A 22675-nucleotide genomic window follows, 5' to 3' on the forward strand; every position below is an offset into this window, starting at 1 on the left:
TCCTAGAAGAAAACAGAAGTAGTAATCTCTCGGACGTCAGCCTCAGCCACATTTTTCTAGATATGGCCCCTCAGGCAAGGGAAACAAAAGCAAAAATAAACTATAGGGACTACATCAAAATAAAGATTATTTGTGCAGTAAAGGAAATCAACAAAATGAAAAGAAAACCTACTGAAAGAAAGAAATTTGCAAATGATATATCCATTATCACAGTTAAATCCAAAATATATCAAGAATTTGTGCAACTCGACACTAAAAAAAGCCGATGAAAAGTGGGTAGAATAGATTGTTGTTTTATTTCAAAGAAGACACACAGCTAGCTAACAGAAACACGGGAAGATGCTCAACATCAGTCATCATCAGAAAGATGCAAATCAAACCCACGAGATATCATCTCACACCTGTCAGAATGACTAGTATGAAAAAGACAAGAAATAACAAGTATATTGACAAGGATGTGGAGAAAAAGCAACTCTCATACACATTGGTGGGAATGTAAATTGGTGCAGCCATTGTGGAAAATTGTATGGAGGTTCCTCAGAAAATACCCAGGGGAGGGGGAAATACAGGCTTCCAGTAAAATGAGTAAGTCACGAGAATAAAAGACACGACATAGGGAATATAATCAGCGATATTGTAATAGCGTTGTGTGGTGACAGGGTAGCTACAGTTGTGGTGGGCAAAGCATAATATACACACGTGTTGAATCACTGTGTTGCACACCTGAAACTCACGTAACATCGTGTGTCAACTATCCTTCAATAGTGAATAAATAGAATGTGGAAAAAAAAAAAAAAAAGAAATAGATTACCCAGTAATTCCACTACTGGGTATTTATCCAAAGAAAATGAAAATGCTAATTTTAAAAGATGCGTGTACCTGTGTGTTCATTGCAGCATTATTAACAATAGACAAGATATGGATAGATGAATGGATAAAGAGGTGACAGACACGCATGAATATTACTCGGCCATAAAAAAGAAGGAGATCTTGCCATTTGCAGCAACATAGATGGACCTAGAGAGTATGAAGCTAAATGAAATAGGTCAGAGAAAGACAAAAACCATGTGAAGTCACTCATGTGAAATCTAAAGAATAAAACAAGCGAACAAAGAAACAGACCCATAAACACAGAGAACAAACTGGTGGCTGCCAGAGGGGTGGGGGTGGGGGTGGGGGTGCGGGCAAAACTGGGGAAAGGATGTGGGAGACACAGGTTTCCAGGTATGGAATGAGTACAGGGACAAAAGGGACAGCATAGGGAATATAGTCAAAGGTATTGTAATAGCATTGTATGGTGACAGGGCAACGTTGTGGGTCAATTATACTCAAAAAAAAAAAAAAAAAAAAGAAAAAGAAAAAAAAAAGGAAACCGAAACATGCTTCAACCTAAAGGGGAACTGAGCAACAACTTGTGGTTTCTCTATGTGATGAATGACTATCTGGTAAAAAGAAAGACCAAACTACGGGTGCTCGTGATCATGTGGGTGAATCTCCAATGCGTTATGCTACATGAAAGAAGTTAGGTTTAAAAGGCAACATGCTGAAAGGTTACCTTTAAAAGAAAGTGTGGAGGGGCGCCTGGGTGGCTCAGTCAGTTAAGCATCCGACTCTTGATCTCAGCTCAGGTCATGATCTCACCGTTCGTGGCTTCGAGCCCCGCATCAGGCTCCGTGCTGACAACACCAAGGCAGCTTGAGACTCCATCTATCCCTGTCTCTTTGCCCCTCCTGTGCATGCATGTGCTCGTGCTCTCTCTCAAAATGAATATAAGTGCACTTTAAAAAAAAAAAAAGGCTGGAAAAGGCAAAACTGTTGGGAATCAAAACAAATCCGTGGTTGCCTAGGGCTGGGGAACTTTCTGGGGTGACAGAGGTATTCCCTATCTTGACTGCGGTGGTGAGAACAAGATTGTATGTAGCAGTTAAACTTCAAAAGGGGAGAAACTTACAGCGTGTAAATTATACCTCACTAAATCTGACTTTTAATCCATCATAGGAACCTGGAATTCCTGTCAACTCGGCAGGTGGACAGAGCCAGATTTTCAGATTTCACGCCACTTTGGCTTTGGATTGGCTTTCCTCCTGTACCGGAGCTCTGGCACCCCAGATACAAGTGAAGGCACTTTGTTGCCCTCCCCAGTCCCTTCCCCCTCCTCCCTGCCTCCCCAGAGACCACCACTGCTAGGACATTCTCTGCAGGGTTGGAGATCTACAAACGTCCAGAAACAGTATCGCGCTGTATATTTGAGATCTACAGATGTTCAGAAACACTATTCTCAAGTTTGCTTTGGGGATCAGCATGTTTGGATAGCTGTCCATGTTAATTTATCTAGCCTGAATTTATTCATTTTAACTGCACGCTACTTCATTACACGCATATGCCACATTTTATTAATCTATTCTTCTGCTGATGAACGCGTGGCTATTTTGAGTGTACTGCTATGCCGAGCAATGCTGCAAAAATCAGCCTCTCACCCGTACGTGGGTTTCTAGGATACAAACCTGGGAGGGAGATAATGCAGCCACAGGGTGCCCACATTTGCCTAGTTGACTGGATATGGCTGACTTTTCCTCCAGTGGTTATGGAGAGTCTCCTGATTATATTCTGGATGGTTATGGCATTTCCTCTCACAGTAGTCTTTAATCTACTGGAAATCACGGTTTTGCTAATGATTGAGGTGGGGACCCAAATCACTGTTTTTTTTTTTTCCTTATTTTCTTATTTGAGAGATGGAGAGGCACAGCCTTGGGTGGGGGCGTGCAGAGAGAGAGGGAAAGAGAGAATCCAAAGCAGGTTCAGCATGGTCAGTATGGAGCCCGACACAGGGCTCGAACTCATTAACTGTGAGATCATGGCCTGAGCAGAAATCAAGAGTCCAGCACCCCTCAAATCACTGTTTATGTGGAAAACCAGTAGCCCCTGCACCATGTGACCCAGGTCAGCTTCCCATTATACCTGGCCCTGCTGCTGGGCCTGATGGCATTGAAGTTCTAAATAGTAGCTCTACTAAAATATGATTCAGGGGCGCCTGGGTGGCTCAGTCAATTAAGTGTCCGACTCTCGATCTCGGCTCGGGTCATGATCTCACAGTCGAGATCGAGCCCCATTGTCAGGCTCTGTGCTATACGTGACGCCTGCTTAAGATTCTCACTCTGCCCCTCCCCTGCTCGTGCTCTCTCTCTCGAAAAAAAAATATGATCCACACGTTATATAACGCGCTGTTTTAAAACATACAATTGGGAGCGCCTGGCTGGCTCAGTCAGTGGAACAGAGGACTCTTGATCTCAGGGTCGTGAGATCCATGTCGGGTATGGTGCCTACTTAAAAAAAATAAAGTACAAAAAATGGTTTTTAGTATATTCAGAGCTGGGCAACCATCACAGTCCATTTTAGAACATTTTCGTCACCTGGGAGAGAAACGCAGTACCTGTTAGCAGTCACTCCCCATTTCCCCCCAACCTCCTTCCAGCCCCGCCAACTACCAATCTAATCTGTTCGCTGTCTCCGTGGATTTGCCTATATATATACATAGATTATTTATTTTGAGACAGAGAGAGATCACAAGCAGGGGAGGGGCAGAGAGAGAATCCCAAGCAGGCTCTGCGCTGTCAGTACAGAGCCCAATGCAGGGCTCAAACTCCCAAACTGTGAGATCACGACCTGAACTGAAATCAAGTGTCCAATGCTTAATGGACTGAGCCACCCAGGAGCTCCCGTATTTGCCTATTTAAGGCTTTCGTATAAATGAAGTTTTACAACGTGTGGCTTCTTTTGTGCTTGGCTTCTCTCCCTTAGCATAATCTTTGCATGGTCTTTTCAAGGTTCATACAGGTTATAGCATAGCCATAGTTTTATGGCTGAATCCCGTCGCTCTGTGTAGCTATGCCACTGTTGGTATCCACTCATCAGCTGACAGGCATTTAGGTGGTCTCCTTTTGTCCCCTGTGACTGATGCTGCTGTGAGCATTCATGTACCAGTGTTCGTGTGCACGTGTGTTTCCAGCTCTCGAGTGGACTTGCTGGATCACATGGTGACTCCATGTTTAACTTCTGAGGAACCGCAGATGGTTTCCTGGAGTGGCTGTACCACATTTTATAATAAATAAAATCCTACTTACTTACTTTAAAATCTTAGTTTTTTTTTTAACCTAAGCTTACTTTTTTTTTTTTTTTTAACATTTTATTTATTTTTGAGACAGAGACAGAGCATGAGCAGGGGAGGGGCAGACACAGAATCCAAAGCAGGCTCCAGGCTCTGAGCTGTCAGCACAGAGCCCGACGTGGGGCTTGAACTCACGAACCGTGAGATCATGACCTGAGCCGAAGTCGGACGCTTAATCGACTGAGCCACCCAGGTGTCCCATTTTACTTATTTTTGAGAGCAAGAGACTATGGGGGAGGGGGAGGAGGAGGGGGAGGGGCAGCGAGGGGGGAGGGGCAGCGAGGGGGGAGGGGCAGCGAGGGGGGAGGGGCAGCGAGGGGGGAGGGGCAGCGAGGGGGGCGGGAGAGAGAGAGAGAGAGAACATCCCAAGCTGCCTCCCCTGTGTCAGCACACAGCCCAAAGCGGGGCTCGATCCCATGAAACAGGAGATCACGCGTGACCTGAGCCGAAATCAACAGTGGGGTGCTTAACCAACTGAGTCACCCAGGCGCCCCTAAGATCTTTAAAAGTAATCTCTACATCCAACGTGGGGCTCGAACTCACAACCCTAAGATCAAGAGTCACACACTTCACTGGCTGAGCTAGCCAGGCATCCCTATAATAGGACCTTAAAAGTGACAGAAATAGAATGGAGGCCGATGGGAATGGTAGGGGGCCCCAGAGTTGTGTCTGTGGCAGGCCTGGCCTCCCTATGGTGTCAAGGCACCCCACGGCCCTTGGGGCTCCTCACTGTCCCCTCAGGCCAGGCTCATCCCTCTTCTAGGTTTAGCTCGTCTATTCCTCTGCCTAAACAGGAATGCCTCCCCTCTGCTGAGCCAAATTCCTGCCTGCGTCCCACCCTTCCAGAAATTCTCACTGTGAAAGCAAACGTCCATCATTTATTTGTAGCAGGCCCAAAGCACGGACGGTGCTCGCTGTGTGTCCCGCTTCCTCCCTGTCTGCAGGGCTACCAGCTCCTGCCTTCCCCTCCAAGCTAGGGTCACTGCATAGCCTGGCACAGGTGCATGATGGCCTTGCACAGCCCCCCCCCGCCCCCCCGAGTTAGGGTTTCTCTCCAGCACTGCCATGGGCCCCCCTGGCAGGGCGGGGTGGACCCTGACGGGCACCTGTGGCACCAGCACGGGGCTGGGCACACACGGGCAGCCCTAAGTCCCAGCAGAGCTCCTGCTCTGGATCTCCATGCCCGTGCCAGGCCCGGCCCCTCCTCCAACCTGCTAACGGCCCCTCCTGAGGCCGCAGTCAAGGGCAAGTCCGAATGGGGTGTCAGGAGACAACCACGCTCTCTCTGCGTGACCCGGGAAGCCATTCAGATTCTCCAGGCCTCGGCTTCCTCCTCTGGGAGACGTGGCTGGTCAGACTTAACCCACAGAGTGGCCAAGAAGAGAACACGCTCCTGGGGGTGCGGCGCCCACCCTGCCTCGGGAGATGCTCTAGCGCTTGCCACGCCACGCTCCCGTCCCGTGAGGTGAAGGGGGAAGGAGATGGCTGGCCCGGGCCGTTCACTCACGTCTTCACGTAGGGGTCCGAGTAGCCGTTGGCGTCCATGGCGGCCAGGTGTGCACAGCGCACGATGCCGACCAGCAGGCCCTGCTTCTGCGAGCTGTACTTGAGGGAGATCAGGATGCGGCCCCGCTCCTCCAGGGACTTGTCTTCTGTCTTGTCCACCTGTGGGGCAGGCAGTCACCTGGCCGTCCTCACGCGCTCCCACTCTCTCCCGCAGCCAGGGGCTACTGAAGCGGTCCGCTGGCCCGGTGGGTGGGGAGGGGTCACCCTGGACTCAGCCCCCCCCCCGAAGGTACTTCCTGGAGCCTTCAGGGCGCAGGGGGCAGCCCCCTTGGGGAGAGCCCGCATACAGCTTCGACATATTCCCGACCCCAAGCGGAACAGGGGGGCCCCTCCTGTGTCCTGGTCCCTGCCCGGGGCTGCCTCAGGGATCAGACCTCAACTGTAGGTCTCCCCATCTGCCCCCCCCCGCCCCCCCCACCCCGACTAGCCTGAGGGTTTCCACTCCCCACCCTCCTGAGAGCACGGTTCCCACTGTCTGGCTCCCACTCGTCTGGATCTTCTTCTCCTGACCCTCCATCCACCTGGACACACCCAGCTAGAGGCCCCAGGGTCCCTCCTTGGGCCTCTCTGGTAGGCTCCTCTCACTGAAGTCCCAGCCACAGCCCTTTGCCCACAACGGTCCTCTGCCTGTCACTCAAGTGACGTCCCGTGTGGCTCCTCATTGGCAGGGGTTCATGCCTACACCTCTCCGGAGATGGGACGCCCGGGAGGTGAGGGAAGGGCCACCTCCCCTAACTCCCACACCCAGAGCAGACAGGACTAATTGGCCACCGAATTTACTCTAAGCTCAGAGGAGGCCTCAGCATCTTTCTCGACACAGTGCTGGACGGCCATTATTAACGGCCCCGACCAGGCACAGGGGTTTTAACCGTCTGCCACTCGGGCCTGGTGCTTTGTGTGTGATGGGCTCAGTAAACAGCGGGCTTGTGCTAGTTTGGGTGACGGGTGAACATGAAACGATATAGATGAGCAGATTTTCAGCTGCTTTTTTGGGGGGGCGGGGTTCATTATACACTGGGTTGTTTCATAGAAAGACCATTGGATCGGGTATGGTTCAGTACTTACTGAGAACGAATAACGTTCACAGACCACGTAAAAACCTAAGATGTGCCATCAAAGCGGGTCTTTACTGCCAGAGCACTGATCTTAAACCGCATTCCTTGGTTACCTCGTGCCTGAGACCAGACCGGCGAGCGACTAGCAAATCCAAGCAAGGCTTGGCCACACCCTGATCACGGCCCAAGCACAGGCACGCGCGTACTCTCATGCATCCACGTGCGTGAACACACGCATGTGCTCCACCTACTTGAGAACGTGCCCACACGCATTTGCACACGCACCCACATCCCTGTGCACTCCCATCCCCACACAGAGGTTTGTCATGCCAGGGTTCACAATTCAGGAACACAACCATACAAGGGGTTGATGTTGCCTTTTAGAAGTGACATAGATCATTCGGAAAAAGTGGGTTTTGGCTAGTGACTCGTGATAAAATAAAAAAGGTTATATCCATCCATCACTCAAATGTCTAGGAGTTGGAAAGAATATGACAAGGGAATAAAATTTGATCAGGTTATGCAAAAAGGCAGAGTTGGGATCTTGGCCTCGGGCTGACTTTTTTTTCCAGGGCTGGACTAGGGCCAGCCTGCACGGAGCATTTGTCCCCGGGCCCGGGCCCTACCAGGGATGAGCCTTCCCCTTGCCCAGGCCTCTGGGGGGAAAATGCCCTAAAAGGGGGGTTGTGCCCTCAACACTAGGCTGCTGGAGGGTCTCAGGGTCCTGGGGCCCCCTGGCCAATGCCTCCCACCAGCTCTTCTGAACAGGGTGAAGGCCAGGCCTCCAAGAGCTGGGAAGGGGATGGGGGTGGTGAGGGAGGAGAGGGGAAGGGAGACACAGATGGACAGAGGTTGGGAGGGCTCAGCTGCAGCGGACAGCAGGGGGCAAAGTTGGTTTTGACCATTTCTAGGAAAGGATTAATTTTAGGCTCCTCTAGGTGTCTCACAGGCACCTCATGCCTGTTGTGCTCCCGGAGCATCCCCAGCGGCTCCTCCCATGGCCCTCCACATCACAGTGACCTCTGATCTTTCCAGGCGCTCGACCCCCCCCACGTCGGGGATGCTTGATCTACCCGCACACCCACTCCTCCTCCACTGTGCACCCCACCCGCCCTGCCACTGGGTCATACTCATCCCCCCACGGCTCTCCCCACCCTCAGCCTCCTCTCCCTCCGAGCTTGCACCCAGGGAGCCTGTGCCCAGGGAGCCTGTTAAGACAGTCAGAGGCCTTAGCCCCTGCGTGGCATCCCGCTGCCCCCCACCATGGCCCATCTTGCTCACGGTGAGGAGTCCCTCCCAGCTCCCTCCCCCACCAACCTCTGATCTCCCCTCCTAGGACCCAGTCCCATCGTTCTCCCTGATCCACGCAGTCAGCCTCTTGCTTGTGCCTCTAGCAGACCTGGCACCTGCTATTCCCTCTGCCAGGAATATTCCCCAAAGCTTCATCTAAACCACTGACCACTAGTGCTTTCCTTCGTGACCCTGAGCACTGTCTAACCTAGGCTCTGTTTGGGTAACTCGCCTCGTTTTGAATCCGTCTCCTGCCCAAGCTCCATGAAGGATGGGATTTTTGTCTGCTTCCCCAGCATCTGAAGCCAGGTCAGGCCTATTGTAGGTGCTCAATAAATGCCACTGGCCCTGAGCTGCCAAGCAGGGGGGGAGCCCAGGTAGCCTGTGGAGCCCCATCCCCCACTCACCGGCAGCTGCTTCTCCAGGCAGATGCTGAAGGTCTTGGTGTGATTGGGCTTCAGCTTCTTCAGGGGCACGCGCGTCTCCCCGATGAACTCATTGTGGCGGAATTTGTCCTCATCACACACGGAGATCCTGGAGGACAAGAAGCCAGCTCTTCAGATACGAGGTGGGGGCCGGGTGGGCGGTGCTCTCCGTTTGCTTTCAAAGTCGTAGGGATGTGCAGGGTGGTTGGGGACGTGGGCAGTAGGGCCAGCCCAAGGGGGGAGGCTGGGGCGGGGCGTAGGTGAGGAAGGGGCCTGGGGCCCTCACCCACCGCAGGGTCTTCCGGATCATGTCTTCGTCTGTGATCCCGTAGTAAGTGAGGGTCTCATTCCATGTGGGGTTCAGAGTGTTTCGGAGAGTTTTCGTTCGAAGTTTATTTGCCTGGTGAGTGCAGAAACGAGGCTGTGAGTGTCAGGGAGTCCAGGCCTGCTGGGTCCCCAACACTGAGTAGGCCTAGGGGAACAAGGTTGTTAAATTGGCTGGCTAAAACATGGAGGTCGGGGCGCCTGGGTGGCTCAGTGGGGGGAGGTCATGACCTCACGGTTTGTGGGGTCAAGCCCCACTCTGGGCTCTGTGAGGACATCGCAGAGCCTGCTTGGGATTCTCCCTCCTTCTCTCTCTGCCCCTCCCCTTCTCATGTGTGCATGTGCACATGCAAGCTCTCTCTCAAAAAATAAGCTTTAGAAATAAAAAATAAAACATGGAGATTTTCCAGGTGAGCCGGGCAGGCTCAATGCAATGTGATTATAGGGCCCTTGAAAGCAGAAGGGGGAGGCAGGGGGAGGCAGGGGGAGGCAGGGGGACGCAGGGGGACGCAGGGGGACGCAGGGGGACGCAGGGGGACGCAGGGGGACGCAGGGGGACGCAGGGGGACGCAGGGGGAGCAACATTCGAGGAGGGAAGAAGTCACAGGCGGACACCGGCGTGGGAGGTGGAGGGAGGAATGGCAGGCGGGCGGCCTCTCGCTGCTGGAAAAGGGTGGAAATGGCCTCTCCCGCAGCCCTGCCACGCTGGGTGTCACCCCCATGGGAGTTGCAGCACTGGGAGAGAAGAAATGCGTGCTGCAAGCGAGGAAGTCGGCGGCAACTGGCTAGGGCAGCCCTAGGAAACTAAAACGGGGGCTCCCGGCGTCCAGGCTCCGAGCTTGCGTTTCTGCAGGAGGTGCTGGCACTGGGCTGCCGAGAAGCCTGGCGACGGGGCCGCCTTCTCTCCCACCCACCTCCTTGCCTCGGTCAGGCCCTTCCCTGTACCTGGAACACCATCTCCCAGAAAATGCCCGTGGGGCGGCGGGTCCGGGCTGCCCCATCGCCTCCACTCCTCCCTCTGCTTCCCATAGCTTTTGGTTCTTTTATACTCATCTGTCCTGCCCACCTGGGACTCAGCCCCACGACGGGCTCCCCCTGAGGCTGGCCACCGCAGCCAGGCTAGGAGGTCAGGCGGGCCCGGGCTCCAATCCCAGCTGTCCTTGCCCAAGCTCTGTGGAGCCCAGCAGGTTACTCGCCCCCTGGGAGCGTCAAGTTCCTGCTGCAAAATAGGGCATAATAGTACCTCTTTCTCAGCATGGTTTTCAGGAGCCTTCTTGATCAGGCGACGGCTTTTTATAAAACGCTGCCCTATGCGGGAGCTCCTGTGTGTGTGGGAAGGTCCTTACGACTCAGCCTCCTGGTACTGCTGATTCTAGCTCCTGTGAGTCTAGGGACTCACAGCCATCACGCTTCTGAGTTGGGGACATTCCCCTGGTCACAACGCCCTACCTGTAACAGGAGGACACTGAGGCCTGGAGTGGTGGCCCAGCGCCTCCAGGCACAGGTGGTTGGCCACTGCTGTTTCCCCTGCAGCCCTGCTTTCCTGAAGCGGGACTAATCGCCTCTGCCAGGTGGCCCTCCTGGACTGGTGGGGAGCCTCAGCCCTTACACGCTGGCATAGGGGGTTTGGGCCTCAGACCCAACTCGGGCCCTAGCAGCCCATGGCTCTTCAGCCTCCTCCCTGCTTAGTTGGCCTGGGAAGAGTCAGGGGCAAGGGCAGCCCTCTCCCCAAGAGGGCATTTCCATCACAGTCTCTTCCTAGCAGGCCACTTGAAGGCCAGGAAGTCCTTTCCAAACTCTTGGTTTCTTAGAGCAGAGGCCAGGACAAGACCACCAGCCCTCGGGCTCTGCTGCTCGTGCTCTGGTGCCCCGTGTCCCGTGTGCCCCAGCCTCCCGCTGGTGTCCTCTTAGAAGCAGAGCTAGTCTCCTGTCAACCTCCCCCCCCCCCCCCACCACCAACCAAGCAACGGGGTCCACACAGCCTGCCCCTGAAAAGTCTGTGGGTCCCACACCCAACTCTGAAAAGATGATCTAACCCTCTCTCCCGTAAAATTAAAAACAAGACACTGAACTGTAAGACGTAAGAAAGTCTAGACCTTCTATCTAGTGCAGAGGGTCACCTTGAGCTTTGGGCTTAATAGCAAGTCTTTTCCAGAAAGAGTTCCCTTTTCCTAGGCGCACCACGAGGCTGTGGGGCTGACTGGGGGCTCTGGGTGGAGGGAAGTGACTGAGGTCCCATCAACTTGCTTGAGCTGTGAGGGGGCAGGGGAGCTCTACACCTCACTGGGTGCTCCAAGCCCAGCGTGGGCCCCTGTCGCAGCAGGGGGAGCCGGCTGGCAGCCTTGGGGTGGACCCCCTCACCTTACTGGCTCCTGGCAGCAGATGCAGCTTGACGTAGGGGTCCGCCAGCCCGTTGTGGTCCATCGGCTTCAAGCCCTGAGTGGAGGGGGGACAGCCAAAGGTGTGAAGCGGGAGCTGGAGACAGAGCAGCCAGGGCCTCCAGGCACGGGGTCGGCAGGCATCCCTCGTGCCCAGACCTCCTGGCTGGGTCCCCTCACCACCCTCTTTGCAGAGACCCCTGAGCCCACGCCCTCAGAACTGGGAGGATGGCTCAGCGCCAGAGCAATCGCCCCTCCCCCTACACGTCCCGGCCCAGGGCAGGCGTCAGGGTCGGTCTTTGTCAGACCAGCTTTTCTCTCCTCCAGATCATGGAGGCCAGGTGACTCACCCTTCTCTGAATGAGGGCCTCATTATCCTGCTTTGGTGAGGCCCTTCCTTCTTCCGGATGCCTCTTCCCCCGCTCCCCAAACCCACGGCTTCCCTCACTGACCCTCTGCCCACGTGACCCTCTATCTGCTCATCTATAGACTTCCCTCTTTCCCACGGGAAAATGTCCTGGGTCCTGGAGACCAGGTTCAGTTTTGCTCCAGATTTGCCACCGCTTCCTGCCCGCCTGAATCCAAGGAGGCCACACGTCCTGGCTGGCCCTGGAGGGTCCTTCCACAAGATGGCATCCCTCGCTAACTTTGAGCCTTCAGTCAAGTGTGCACAGCCAGGGAACCGATGGAACCATAAGCGGACAGGGTCTTAGCAGACCTCATGACTGCTCTGGTTTCTGGAAATTGTATTTTCTTTCCTCCGCGGTGGCACCTGGGCATGGAGGGAGGCAGCCGTGGCCTGTGTGGGGCTGAGCTCGCAACCCCGTGGCATCACAGATGAACGGCTGTTCATGACCAGGCCCACCTCCAAGGAGGCTCTCACCCCCCCCCCCCTCCGGTTTGGCTTGGAGAGCTGGGGAGGAGGGGGGCTGAGATTGGAGGTCAGGGCTTCCAATCTCCCCTCTCCCCCCTGGTAGGGAAGGCAGGGCACACGGCACAGGAGGGGCTGGTGTCTGGGAGGGAGAAGAGACTGGGTGGCTCTGACCAGAGTGGCCTGACAGCTGGTGCCTGCTCCCAGTTCCCAAGCCCGGACCACCTCTACAAAGCTGGGTGGAAGGAGAGGGAAAGGGACCTGCCCGGGCCCTGCGGCTGGCACCCCACGTTGGCGTGGCTGCGGATCACCAGGTTCTCAGCTCCTTTCCTAAGGGTCTGGAGCCCCTGCATCTCAGCCCGGGCAGCTCCCGAGGGGGGTCAGGGCCAGGATGGGGTCTGGGCCCAGGCCCCTCCACGGTTCTACTGGGAGTCCCACTAGGCTGTACTGCCACCCTTACCTTGCGGGAGAACATCAACTTTGGCACCTTCCTCCCAGAGGAATCGATGCGGGGGGTGGAGGGAACAGCATGGCTAAGAAGAGAGCTGATGCCTGCCAGCCGGAGGTGGGAGACGCCCCCAGCCCCAACCCAGAGACCAGAGAGCAAGGCTAGGCACTGAGCCCACGGGAGATGAATCCCCTGCCTGGAGCAGGGCATGGGTGCCCACCCACTGGTTGGGTTGCCCAGGTGTTGGGAACTTCAGGGGTCACAGGCAACCAATTCGAACCCTCTCGGTCTAGCAGGACATACCTGTCATCTCTCTGCTTCCCCTCCTTTCCTCCACAGCCCCTCCCCAGCTCCGCCCCCAACCTGTGCCTTCCTTCTCTCATTCTCTTTCTGCTTCCTTGTTCTACTCCTTCCCTGAGTGCCTGGCCCGGCAAGGCCTTCTGGGGCAGCGGAGAGGATTTAGGCCAGAATTCCCTCCCTGCCCTGCACCCACGATGCAGGTGCCACAAGGCCCAGACAGGAAACAGTGGGGAGGATGGGCCTCTGGATCTTAGCCGCCCCGCCCCCCGCCAACTCCAGCAGGGGCCTCAGATCCCGGGGACCGTGGGAGCCGGCGGGGGCCTACCTTGGCCTTGCTGATGGTGCAGTGCAGGGCGTTGTTCTCCTGGTCGTAGAGCAGGCTGAAGTCCAGCGTGCCCAGGGCAGCTGCGGACAGGGGGCTTGGGTCACGCACTGGCCACACAGTGGCAGAGTATCATCCACCCCTGTGCGGTGGGACCAGGTGCCCACAGTGACTGCTATCGACCAAGACCCTACTGCACCCAATCTCTCCACCCAGCCTCTTAGCCCCACCAGCCCTAGGAAGCGAGCAATGTCCTCCTCACATTCCAGACGACCGAGGAGCCGAGGTTCAGTGAGGCTACGTCAGCCCCGGTCACCACGAGTAGCGGCCCAGGAGTCAAACCCAGGTGGCAGGCCCCACAGCCCAGACCCCCGTGCTGTGGTGCTGGGCCTGGGGCTGGTCCGGCGTTGGGCCCAGTGTGCCCAGGGTACAGGGCATTCAGCTAAAGGTTCCTGTCCTCCTGCCGTCCTCGTGCAACTGCCAGACTTGGCTCTGTGCGTCAGTTTCTCTCACCCGTGAAGGGTCATGAGGACGGTGGGAGAAGTCAGAGGAGACACGGCTTTGAGAGGCTGTGGGTCCCGGCCAGGCTGACTGGCTGACCCCCCCACTCCCCAGCAACACCTGGGGCCGCGGCTCCCCCGTCTCTCTGGTCCGCTGGGGGGCCCCGCGCAGGCAGCAAGGAACCACCTAGATCCTCACGCTGCTGAGCTGCAAGCCTTTTAAAGGCAGCAGGCAACTCTCTAGGGCTGGGCAGAGCATTTGGCAATAATTGGGTGCAGCTGCAACCCCGGGGGACAATCACACACAGCAGCTGTGGCCTCCCATGTTGACGTGGCTCCTGGCACGAAAGCGGGGGTTGTGGGTGAGCAGCAGGCCTCCAGGGGTGAGTCTCTCAGGATGTCTTTAGAAACCCAGACACGGGCCGGTCAACTGGCATGCTATTCATTCATTCATTCTTTACCAAACAGTATTACGATAAGCTGGTTTCTAGGGATGAGGGTATCAATAAGGCGGTGCTCCTGCCCCAAGGAAAGCGGAGCTTAATAGGAGAAACAGATGGAAAGAATCTACCCTAACAGAGTCTGGTGAGCGAGGAGCAATAGGGGTCTAAGGATGTGAACTGGGGCCACCAGGGAAGGCTCCCTGGAGGAGGTGATGCTTCACCTGAGCCATATAAGATGATTAGGGGTTGGCCAGTACACAGTGGCGCTGGGAGAAAGGGCATTCCAACCACAGGCCGACCGGGGGCTGGGGGGCTGAGTGGGTGGAGTGAGGCTAGGGGGAGGGCGGGGCTCTGTTCTTCCGGCCAGCGGCACCCAACACGGTTCTAGACCGAACTATGGCCCAGTGGCCTAGTCCAGCCAGGCTCATCTCTTCACATCTTGTCCACGGCTGCTTGTGCACTATGGTGGCAGAGTGGAGTAGATCCACAGGGACCGTATGCCTGCAGACCCCTGAGCTCGTGCAGGGGCCGGGGCATGGGGCATGGCTAACTTTGGCTTGGCAGAGAAACGGGCAACTTAAGGGCCATGCGTGTGCAGCTGCCCTTCATTTTGAGGTGATGGCACTGAGTCGCATTTGTCTTGCCCCCTAGCTCCTAACACAGGGCAAGGCAGCCAGCCCAGTCTCTGTCCTTGCCTGGGAGGGGCACACGTGGGGTAGGAGACCCACCCTCTGACGCCGGACCTCGGGTTCAAGTCCTGGCTGTACTGTGCTTTTTTGTGGTGACTTTAGATAGCTTTTCTTGCCTCTCTGTGCCTCAGTTTCCTCATGTGCAAAATGGAGACACCACAGAGCCCACCTCACAGCATTGTGCCTTGACGCAGCCCCTGGGGGACCGGAAATGCTCAGTATGTAATTATAGAAAGAGCAGATCTATTTTGGCGATTTTTCTAGATAACTGTACTTGCCCCTCCGAGACGCCTTCTGGAATGAACTCGTTCCAAACTGGATCCCTCCCCTCCCGGCCTTTGTGGACAGGATACACAAATGGTCACAGATACTGTTTTCTTCGTTTTTCTGCCTCCTCCTTGGCCATCAGCCTGAAACTCCTCTTAGAATACTTGCCTCCGGTAGGCACATACAGCTCTCCCTCCTTTTCAATAGTCCCCTGTCTGTTCCACGAAACCAGGGGAGAATCTTTACTAGAATTGTGTCCAAACTATGAGTCAACAGGGCTCGAGTGGCGCCTAAGGCGCTTTCGTCAGTAGAGTCTGTGTGCTTCAGCGCTAACTGTATCTGGCTGCGGTCTGGATCCTGGCTCCCATCTTTGCAGCTGGGCGGGTGGGGGTGCTGTGAGCGAGGTTCGTATCACACCACGCCTGTAACAGCGCACACAGCCACGGGCCCCAGACTCTCCAGGTCCCTGCCTGTAGAACATTCTCCAACGCTGTTGGCTCTACGTGACAGGAAATCAGTCTGCTGTTCGGTTCAGGCCTCCCCAGGTCCAGTCTCCCGCCAGACATGAGCTTCCAGAGAGGAGGGACCATTGCCTCAGCCATGCCAGTGACACCGGCAGGGAGCAGATGTTCAATCCACGTGGCCGGTCCGTTCCAACCAACTTGCTCTCCAGCTGTTCAAGGGAGCGGGGGTTGGGTGTGATGCCCACGTGTTAAGATGCACACCCCACGATCTCTGCCCGTTGCCCACTCTCAGAGAAGGACAGCCAGCCAGACGGCGGGGCTACCTGCTCCCCACTGGGGAACTTAGGTCCAGAAGAGAAGAGCCCCTTTCACCGGCTCTCCAGACATCCCTGTTTAGGGACAGCTGACGCTGCTCGGGGAAACCAGCACCTGTTATCAATTCCCAGGAAGGAACAGCGCACCCAGTGCGGTCCCCCCTCCCCCACGGCTGCAGGATTGATGAATTTTTTTGAACTCCAACGGAAGCTTTGTAAGAAATAATAGTTTTTAGGGGCGCCTGGGTGGCTCAGTCGGTTAAACGTCTGACTCTTGATTTCGGCTCAGGTCGTGGTCTCAGGGTTTGTGGGATTGAGCCCCGAGTCAAGCCTGCTTGGGTTCTCTCTCTCTCTCTCTGCCGCTCCCCTGCTCACATGCACTCTTTTTCTCTCTCTCTCACAATAAATAAATGTTTAAAAAAAAAAAAAGAATAGTTTGTAAATAGAAGCGTGGTCACCATTGGTAGAAACTTGCTGGTGGTGGAGATCTCTTAGGCAGGGATCTTATCGTCCAAAGTCTTCATTTCCCATTCAGGGAAATGAGGCTCAGAGAGGGGAGGTGACCTGGTCAGGGTTGCACAGCAGAATTGGATGCAGAATCCAGGCCTCTTCACTTCCATCCTGATAGTTCCTTTCTTAAAGCCTAGTGGTGGGGCGCCTGGGTGGCTCAGTCGGTTAAGCGTCCGACCTCGGCTCAGGTCATGATCTCACGGTCTGTGGGTTCGAGCCCCGTGTCCGGCTCTGTGCTGACAGCTCGGAGCCTGGAGCCTGTTTCAGATTCTGTGTCTCTCTCTCTCTCTGACCCTCCCCTGTTCATGCTCTGTCTCTGTCTCAAAAATAAAATAAACGTTAAAAAAAAAAATTTAAAGCCTAGTGGTTTCCCCCAATTTTTCTGTCTGCCACTTTGCGTGGCTGAAACCTTAGGAGGACGCAACAGAGAAACAGAGAAAAGCCAAGTCGCTCTCGGGGACGAGGGAGGGCTGGGCTGCCGACCCGGAGCCGGCTCACGGTGCAGGTGAGGAGGGCCCTAAGGGCAGGTGAAGGTGTTCGTCTGTGTGAGCCGCTGGGTCCTGCCCTCCACCCACTCAAATCACGTGTCCTGGCTAAAGTTTACATCCTTGGAAAAATAATGAGGGTTGGTCACTAATGGGCCCTTGAGAGTTGTCACCCGCCTGTCGATAATTATAGAGCTTTAATGGGGCTAATTCAGAGAAAATCAGGCTCAAGCCCCTGTCAGTTCCTCTAAGGCCAAACATCCCTTTGCTCTGCTGATGGAGACTGACAGCATCATTTTGACCTTGGTTTGCACCTGGACTTTCCTCACCCGTACACCCTTGGGGATAGGAAATCTGCCCTGGTTGTTCTTTTTTTTTTTTTTTTTTTCTTTTTGAAGAAAAATGTCAGCCTCTCAAATAGTTTTAAAAAACTATGGCAAGGGGCGCCTGGGTGGCTCAGTCGGTTGAGCGTCTGACTTTGGCTCAGGTCATGATTTCACGGTTTGTGGGTTAGAGCCCCATGTCAGGCTCTGTGCTGACAGCTCAGAGCCTGGAGCCTACTTTGGATCTGTCTCCTCTCTCTCTCTGCCCCTTCCCTGCGTCCACTTTGTCTCTCAAAAATAAATAAATTAAAAAAAAAAAAAAAAACTATTGCAAGAACCACAGAAAAATGGTCAAGCCCGAGTTGAAAGCATTTCCTAGTTGGGAAAACTGAGGCACTGAGCCAAGAACTTCAGGAAGGCACAAAGAAGAACGAGCCATAGTCTCTGTTTCCCAGCAGCTCTGGGGCAGAGGATTAGAACTTTAGGACCTTTGTAAGTCTAATCATTCTCCTGCTTTAAATTATTCAAAGGTTCACCACTGCCTCCTGGACTCAGTTTAACCTCCTTGGTGTAGCACTGAAGGCCCTCTGTGATATGACCACCTTGTCCTGAGCCACTTGACGGGCACCTGTGCCGGGCTGTGTTTCCTACGCCTCTCTACCTGTGCACACGGCACTCCCTCTGCCAGGAGCACCTCTCTTTTCTCCTTCCACTGTGCCAGCCTGCTTCTTCCCTTCTCCCAGCCTCAGAGCAGAGCCTTCTCTGTGGGTAAACTCTGTGCATGCTAGCGCTTCTCGTTCGGGTTCCTGCCTCCCTGTTGTCACTGCTGGGCTACTTGTGCATCTCGGTTTCCGTGAAATCCCTCATGTCAGAGATTGTGTCTCGGGCATTCGTGAATCTCAGCACAGTGCCGGCCGTACAGTTGGTCTTGTAACGTTGAATCCATAGAAATATGGTGTGAGCAGGACATGACTGGGCTCAAAGGAAGGGGAGTCACAGCCAGCAGGGACCAGGAAACGCTGCCAGCTGAGGGCCTTCGGGACAGCGATTCCTCCACTCCATCCTCGCTCCAGGCCTCCAGGGGCATCGCTCCTGACCCAGACCAGGGCGAATCATGCAGGGGCAGGTGTGAGCACGGGCATGTGATGCAATTCTGGCCAATGAGACAGAAGGACAGGTCTCCTGGGGACTCTGGGAGAGCTGTCCTCACCCTCGAACCGAGATATGGGCAAGGAAACTCGCCCTTGTCAAATTTAGGATCTTCTTGTTACATGTGACACCTGGACCTGAAGAGGCCGCCTTGCACCGGGAGGGAGGTCAGCCTACGAAGAGAAGAGCATGGCCGAGTGGAAAGGGGGGCAGAACCATCACCTCCGAGGTTGCTGATGAGACATTGCGTAAACCTACCTGCGGGTCCCACGATCTCAACTGTCCTCACTGTTTAAGGCACTTTGAGTTTACTGTTATTTGCAACCTGGGCATTCTAGTCTTTATAGTTTTGAAGAAGGGCCTGGGTCTCCCAGGTGGAGAGTGGGTGGGAGGGCATCGGCAGGGGAGAAGCACATGCAGAGGGCAGGGCCCGGGGCCCTTCTCCAGGGCAGCAGGCAGCCCAGCCCAGCTTGGCCAGGCCACACCGCGGACCCGTGGGAGGAAGGGCGCTTCTAACTCCAACGTTCACTGCGTTTTCTCCCCACCATCGCCCCCTATTAGATCAGTTTGGAACATGTGAATTTTGTGCTTGTGCCTGGAGGTGCCTTAATAAAGGATGGGCTTTAAAGAGAAGAGGGGAAAGGCTGAATAAATACACAGCACTTCATTCTCAGCCTTGGACAACAGAGCAACCGCCCTAATTTCTTTTTGTTAGAACAGAGATAATCCAATAATTAGGGCAGCAAATAGCATAACCCTGGCTAAAGCCCTAATGAACCATCTGGCTTGAATCACTTAGGCTTATTCTAGGGATCTGGCTGGTAGGGCTGAGAGGGGGCCTCGGCCTGGGGTATCTGCTGAAGAGCGATTCCACCCCCAGCCTGGTCCCACCACAGGAAGGAGCCGAGTTTTCTGTGTTCCCATGCCTAGGATGTTTGTTCGGCCACTGATGGGATCCAAGTCTGGGGTGGGCTGCTCCTGGAAGGGGACAAGGGGGGCCAAGCTGGCCGTGGCTCAGCCATATGCCCTCCTCCTTAGCTCTTTTCAACAGACTGCCTGGTGTCATGGGTGTGGCCAGCCCACAGTTCAGGCTGGCAAGGCTGTGTCCAGGATGGCTTCGCATTGCCCACCTCAACTGAGTCTGTCCCCTGCTGGGACACGTGAGCTCCCTGGGTCCCATGACCCCATCCTGTTTCCCTTTGCCCCACTCTCTGCTGCTGGGACAGTGCTCAGTGACAGGCTGCTGAGTTGATGGACTGGAGATGAGGCAGCTGGCCTGAGTTTGGGACTTTTGGGCCACCTTGCCTGGGGGCTTAGGGAGAGCCCAAAGAAATGACAAGATTTCTCACCTCATAACAGTGTGTCATCCAGAGGGCCCTTGGTGGCACCAGGAGGGTTCCCTGAAGTTCACGGGGAAGCCCTGCCCTGCCAGCTCACTCCCTTGGCACAGCAGGAAAGATGTTGGAAGGGCAACAGGTTCCCTAACCCTTCTTCTGGAGGTGGCTTTGGATTCATGACATCCAAAGGGGTGACTTGGGTCCCAGTTAGGTCCTTCCCAGATGCATGGCAAGTAAGGGGTTGCGATTTGCCCAGGGTGCCAGGAGCTGAGGGTGGGGAAGATCCAGGGCACAGACCTGAGGACAATCAACTCCCACGACCCAATTTCCCCAAGCTGGCAGGGAAGGGGGTGGGGGAGAGGGCTGCTTCCCACGTCCATGCCCCACAGCAAGGCCTCAATACACCAGGTTCCGACCAGAGTGCTGCGGTCCAGGCCCACTGAAAGTACATAGCACTTTCCTCCCCTTGGAGGATGGAGGTGGGGCCTCTTCCAGCTCTCTCCTCCAGGGCCTCCCTAGGTAGGACAATGATCGGTGGGCCACCTCCCCCAGTGGTGCTGATGACCTCCACATTCAGCTTCCAGAGGCACATTTTATGCTTGGGAAACTCCAGGCCGCCGGCCCTAGGCCTTTGTAAGCACCCAAACCAGGCGCAGCCACCTTCGTGGGCGCAGCACGAGGTTGTGGGGGGACTCAGCTGAGCAGGCCTTGGCGAAGCCGGCGGGCGACCCCTGCGTGGAAAGGTCCACATCCCTGGCAGGGCTGGTGTGGCAGGTCTCACAGTGACGCGACTGGGGCTACAGCTCGGCTGGGGACCCTAGTGAGCAGCGCTGTCCCCCAGCCCCACCCCGGTCTCGTGCCAACCCCTTCCGAACCAGGCAGCGACCTCTTCCACCTCGGTTTCCCCTAAGGTCCCGGGTCGGGCGCGGCAGGCACCCTCAGAGACGGGAAAGGCGAGGAGCTCCCGCCGGCCGGGCCTCGGCCCGGGGACCCCCGCGCTTGCCCACTCGCTGGGGCTCCAGGCTCAGCCCCGGGAGGAGGAGGCGCGTGCTGGGTGACCCTTCCTGGCGGTGGAAAGCGGGCGTAACAGGTGGGCGAAGGTCGGCGGCCCGGGAGAGCTCCGCGGCGGGGTCCACGGACACAGGAGGAACCACCGCCAAGGTTTTTCCAAAGGACAAGCGGCCCCGCGGTCCTTTGGTGCTCGGCCCGGGCGCCAGCGAAGCCGCCGCGCTCTGCGGGCCGCCGGGCCCACTCGGGAGGCCGGCCCGGCCCCGGGCCCCTCCACCTCCCGCCCCAGCCCGGCCCCTCGGCTGCGGGGCCGGCCCCGCAACGGGTTCCCAAGCGGGGAGGACCGCGCGGCAGGCAGCAACTGGTGTCTCCCCGGGGCGCAGCTCCGCCCTTCCCCGGAACAAAAGCCGCCGCCCGCGCCGGAGCTCCCCGCCGGCGGGCCGAGAGGGGGCGCGGCGCGGGCTCCGAGAACCGGGCCCCGGAAATGGGACACCCCCAGGGGGCGCCCCCAAACTTCCCACCTCTCCAGTGCGGGTCAGGGAGGGGTTCGGGACTGCCTCTGTAGGGCGCGCGGAGAGCGCACGGAGCGGGCGAGGGGCCGCCACCGGCGGGGGTGGATGCCGGCGAAAGGGGAGACCGCAGGGGGCCGGGGCACCCACGAGGTCGGGGAGCGAGCGAGAGGCCGGGCCGGGGGAGGGGGCGGGAAGTCGGCGAGTTGGAAACTTACTGCAGTCGTCGGATTCGTAGCCGTCGGCGTCCGGCTCGTCCTCGGGCGGCTTGGCGGGCGGCCGAGCCGGGCTGGGGCCGGGGCTAGGGCCCGGGCTGGCGCCGTAGGCTCCGAAGAGCTGGTCGACATCCTCGTCGTCGTCGCGGGCGCCGTCGGAGGGGCTGCGGCGGCCCGCGCTGGCCGCGGCGGGGCGCGCGGGGGCGTCCGGGGGCGCAGCGGCGCGGGGCCCGGCGTCCGGGGGCAGGCCCCGCGGGAAGCGGGGGAAGTAGTCGGAGATCTGCTTGATGGGCCGGATGGGGCCGGGGCACACGTCGATGGCCATATGCTCCTGGATGCTGATGGTCGCCTTCTCCCCGCGCCGCCGGAGGGTCATGCAGGCAGCGCGGCCCCGCCCGGGCGCGGCCCGGCCCGGCCCGGCGCGGCCCCGGCCCGGGGTGGGGGGGGGGGGGAGCGGCTCAGCAGGCCCGGCGGGGCGCGGCGAGGGCTGCGGGCATCGCCGGCGGCGCCCCCCGGACGGCCCTGACGCGGCTGCTGCCTGCTCGGCGGCGGCCGGCGAGTGAGTGCCAGGGGCCGGCAGGCGGGGGGCGGGCCCAGCCCGCGTCACCCGGCAGCAACCAAGCAGTGTGAGTGTGCGGGCTGCGCGGGCGGGCGCGGAGCGGAGCGAGCGAACGGCGCCGCACTCACTCGCACTGGCACCGGCGCGCGCACACCCGCGGGCCCCGGGCGCCTTCCACTCGCGCACACGGGCAGGACCGCCAGGAGGCTGAGCAGGGAGCCGCAGGACGCACACTCGCACGTTCCCGCTTGTCCCAGCCCTTGTGGGGTTCCGTTCCCTCCCACAGGACACACGCGGGGGTGCCAAGTCACTCTAAGCACACAGAAGCGTGTGCAGACGCTTGGCAGAAGCGTCCGCTGGCTCACACCTGCAGGACACATCCGCAAACGTTATGTACCCATACAGAGTTGGTTGCGGGTGCCGTTCACCCCCCGATACACACCTGCCTAACAGGACACACACAGACACACCCATAGAAGTGATCAGGGGACTCGGGGCATCCCCCTCCACCCCCATCTAGCAGGACACACAGCCACGCTCCTAGGAATGTGTGTGAGCAACGTGTGTTGCTCACACGCTGGTAGGGCAGGTACATCCTCAGTGGCCCAAGGTCATTGCTGTTCACAATTCCTCTCGGGTCACATACAAGCACACACTCTCCCTAACCCGGAGTCAGTCCCTCACTTGGTTAGTGAGCAGTTTGAGGAACTCGCCCCGCTCTCCCCATGGGGATAGGATGGGTGAGAACCTTGACCACAG

The 22675-nt window shown here is 57.0% G+C and overlaps 1 protein-coding gene across 4 annotated transcripts in view; it reads right to left on the reverse strand.

Moving 5' to 3' along the window:
* Positions 1-22320, reverse strand: part of DOC2B (double C2 domain beta) — a 32358-nt gene extending 10038 nt beyond the window's left edge. Inside the window, exons 1-7 of one of the 4 annotated variants that reach the window (XM_045490480.1) lie at positions 21361-22320; positions 13148-13227; positions 12535-12561; positions 11187-11261; positions 8792-8901; positions 8484-8610; positions 5673-5830 (exon numbers count right to left, since the gene is read on the reverse strand). In XM_045490480.1, coding sequence (XP_045346436.1) covers positions 5673-5830; positions 8484-8610; positions 8792-8901; positions 11187-11261; positions 12535-12561; positions 13148-13227; positions 21361-21733 — 950 coding nt within the window. In that variant the 5' untranslated portion in view covers positions 21734-22320. The remainder of the gene's footprint in view (positions 1-5672; positions 5831-8483; positions 8611-8791; positions 8902-11186; positions 11262-12534; positions 12562-13147; positions 13228-21360) is intronic. The other 3 variants (XM_045490482.1, XM_045490481.1, XM_045490483.1) reach the window with 3 other exon arrangements.
* Positions 22321-22675: the final 355 nt, after the last annotated feature.

The sequence above is a fragment of the Leopardus geoffroyi genome, chromosome E1, assembly GCF_018350155.1.
Source record: "Leopardus geoffroyi isolate Oge1 chromosome E1, O.geoffroyi_Oge1_pat1.0, whole genome shotgun sequence".
NCBI lineage: Eukaryota > Metazoa > Chordata > Mammalia > Carnivora > Felidae > Leopardus > Leopardus geoffroyi.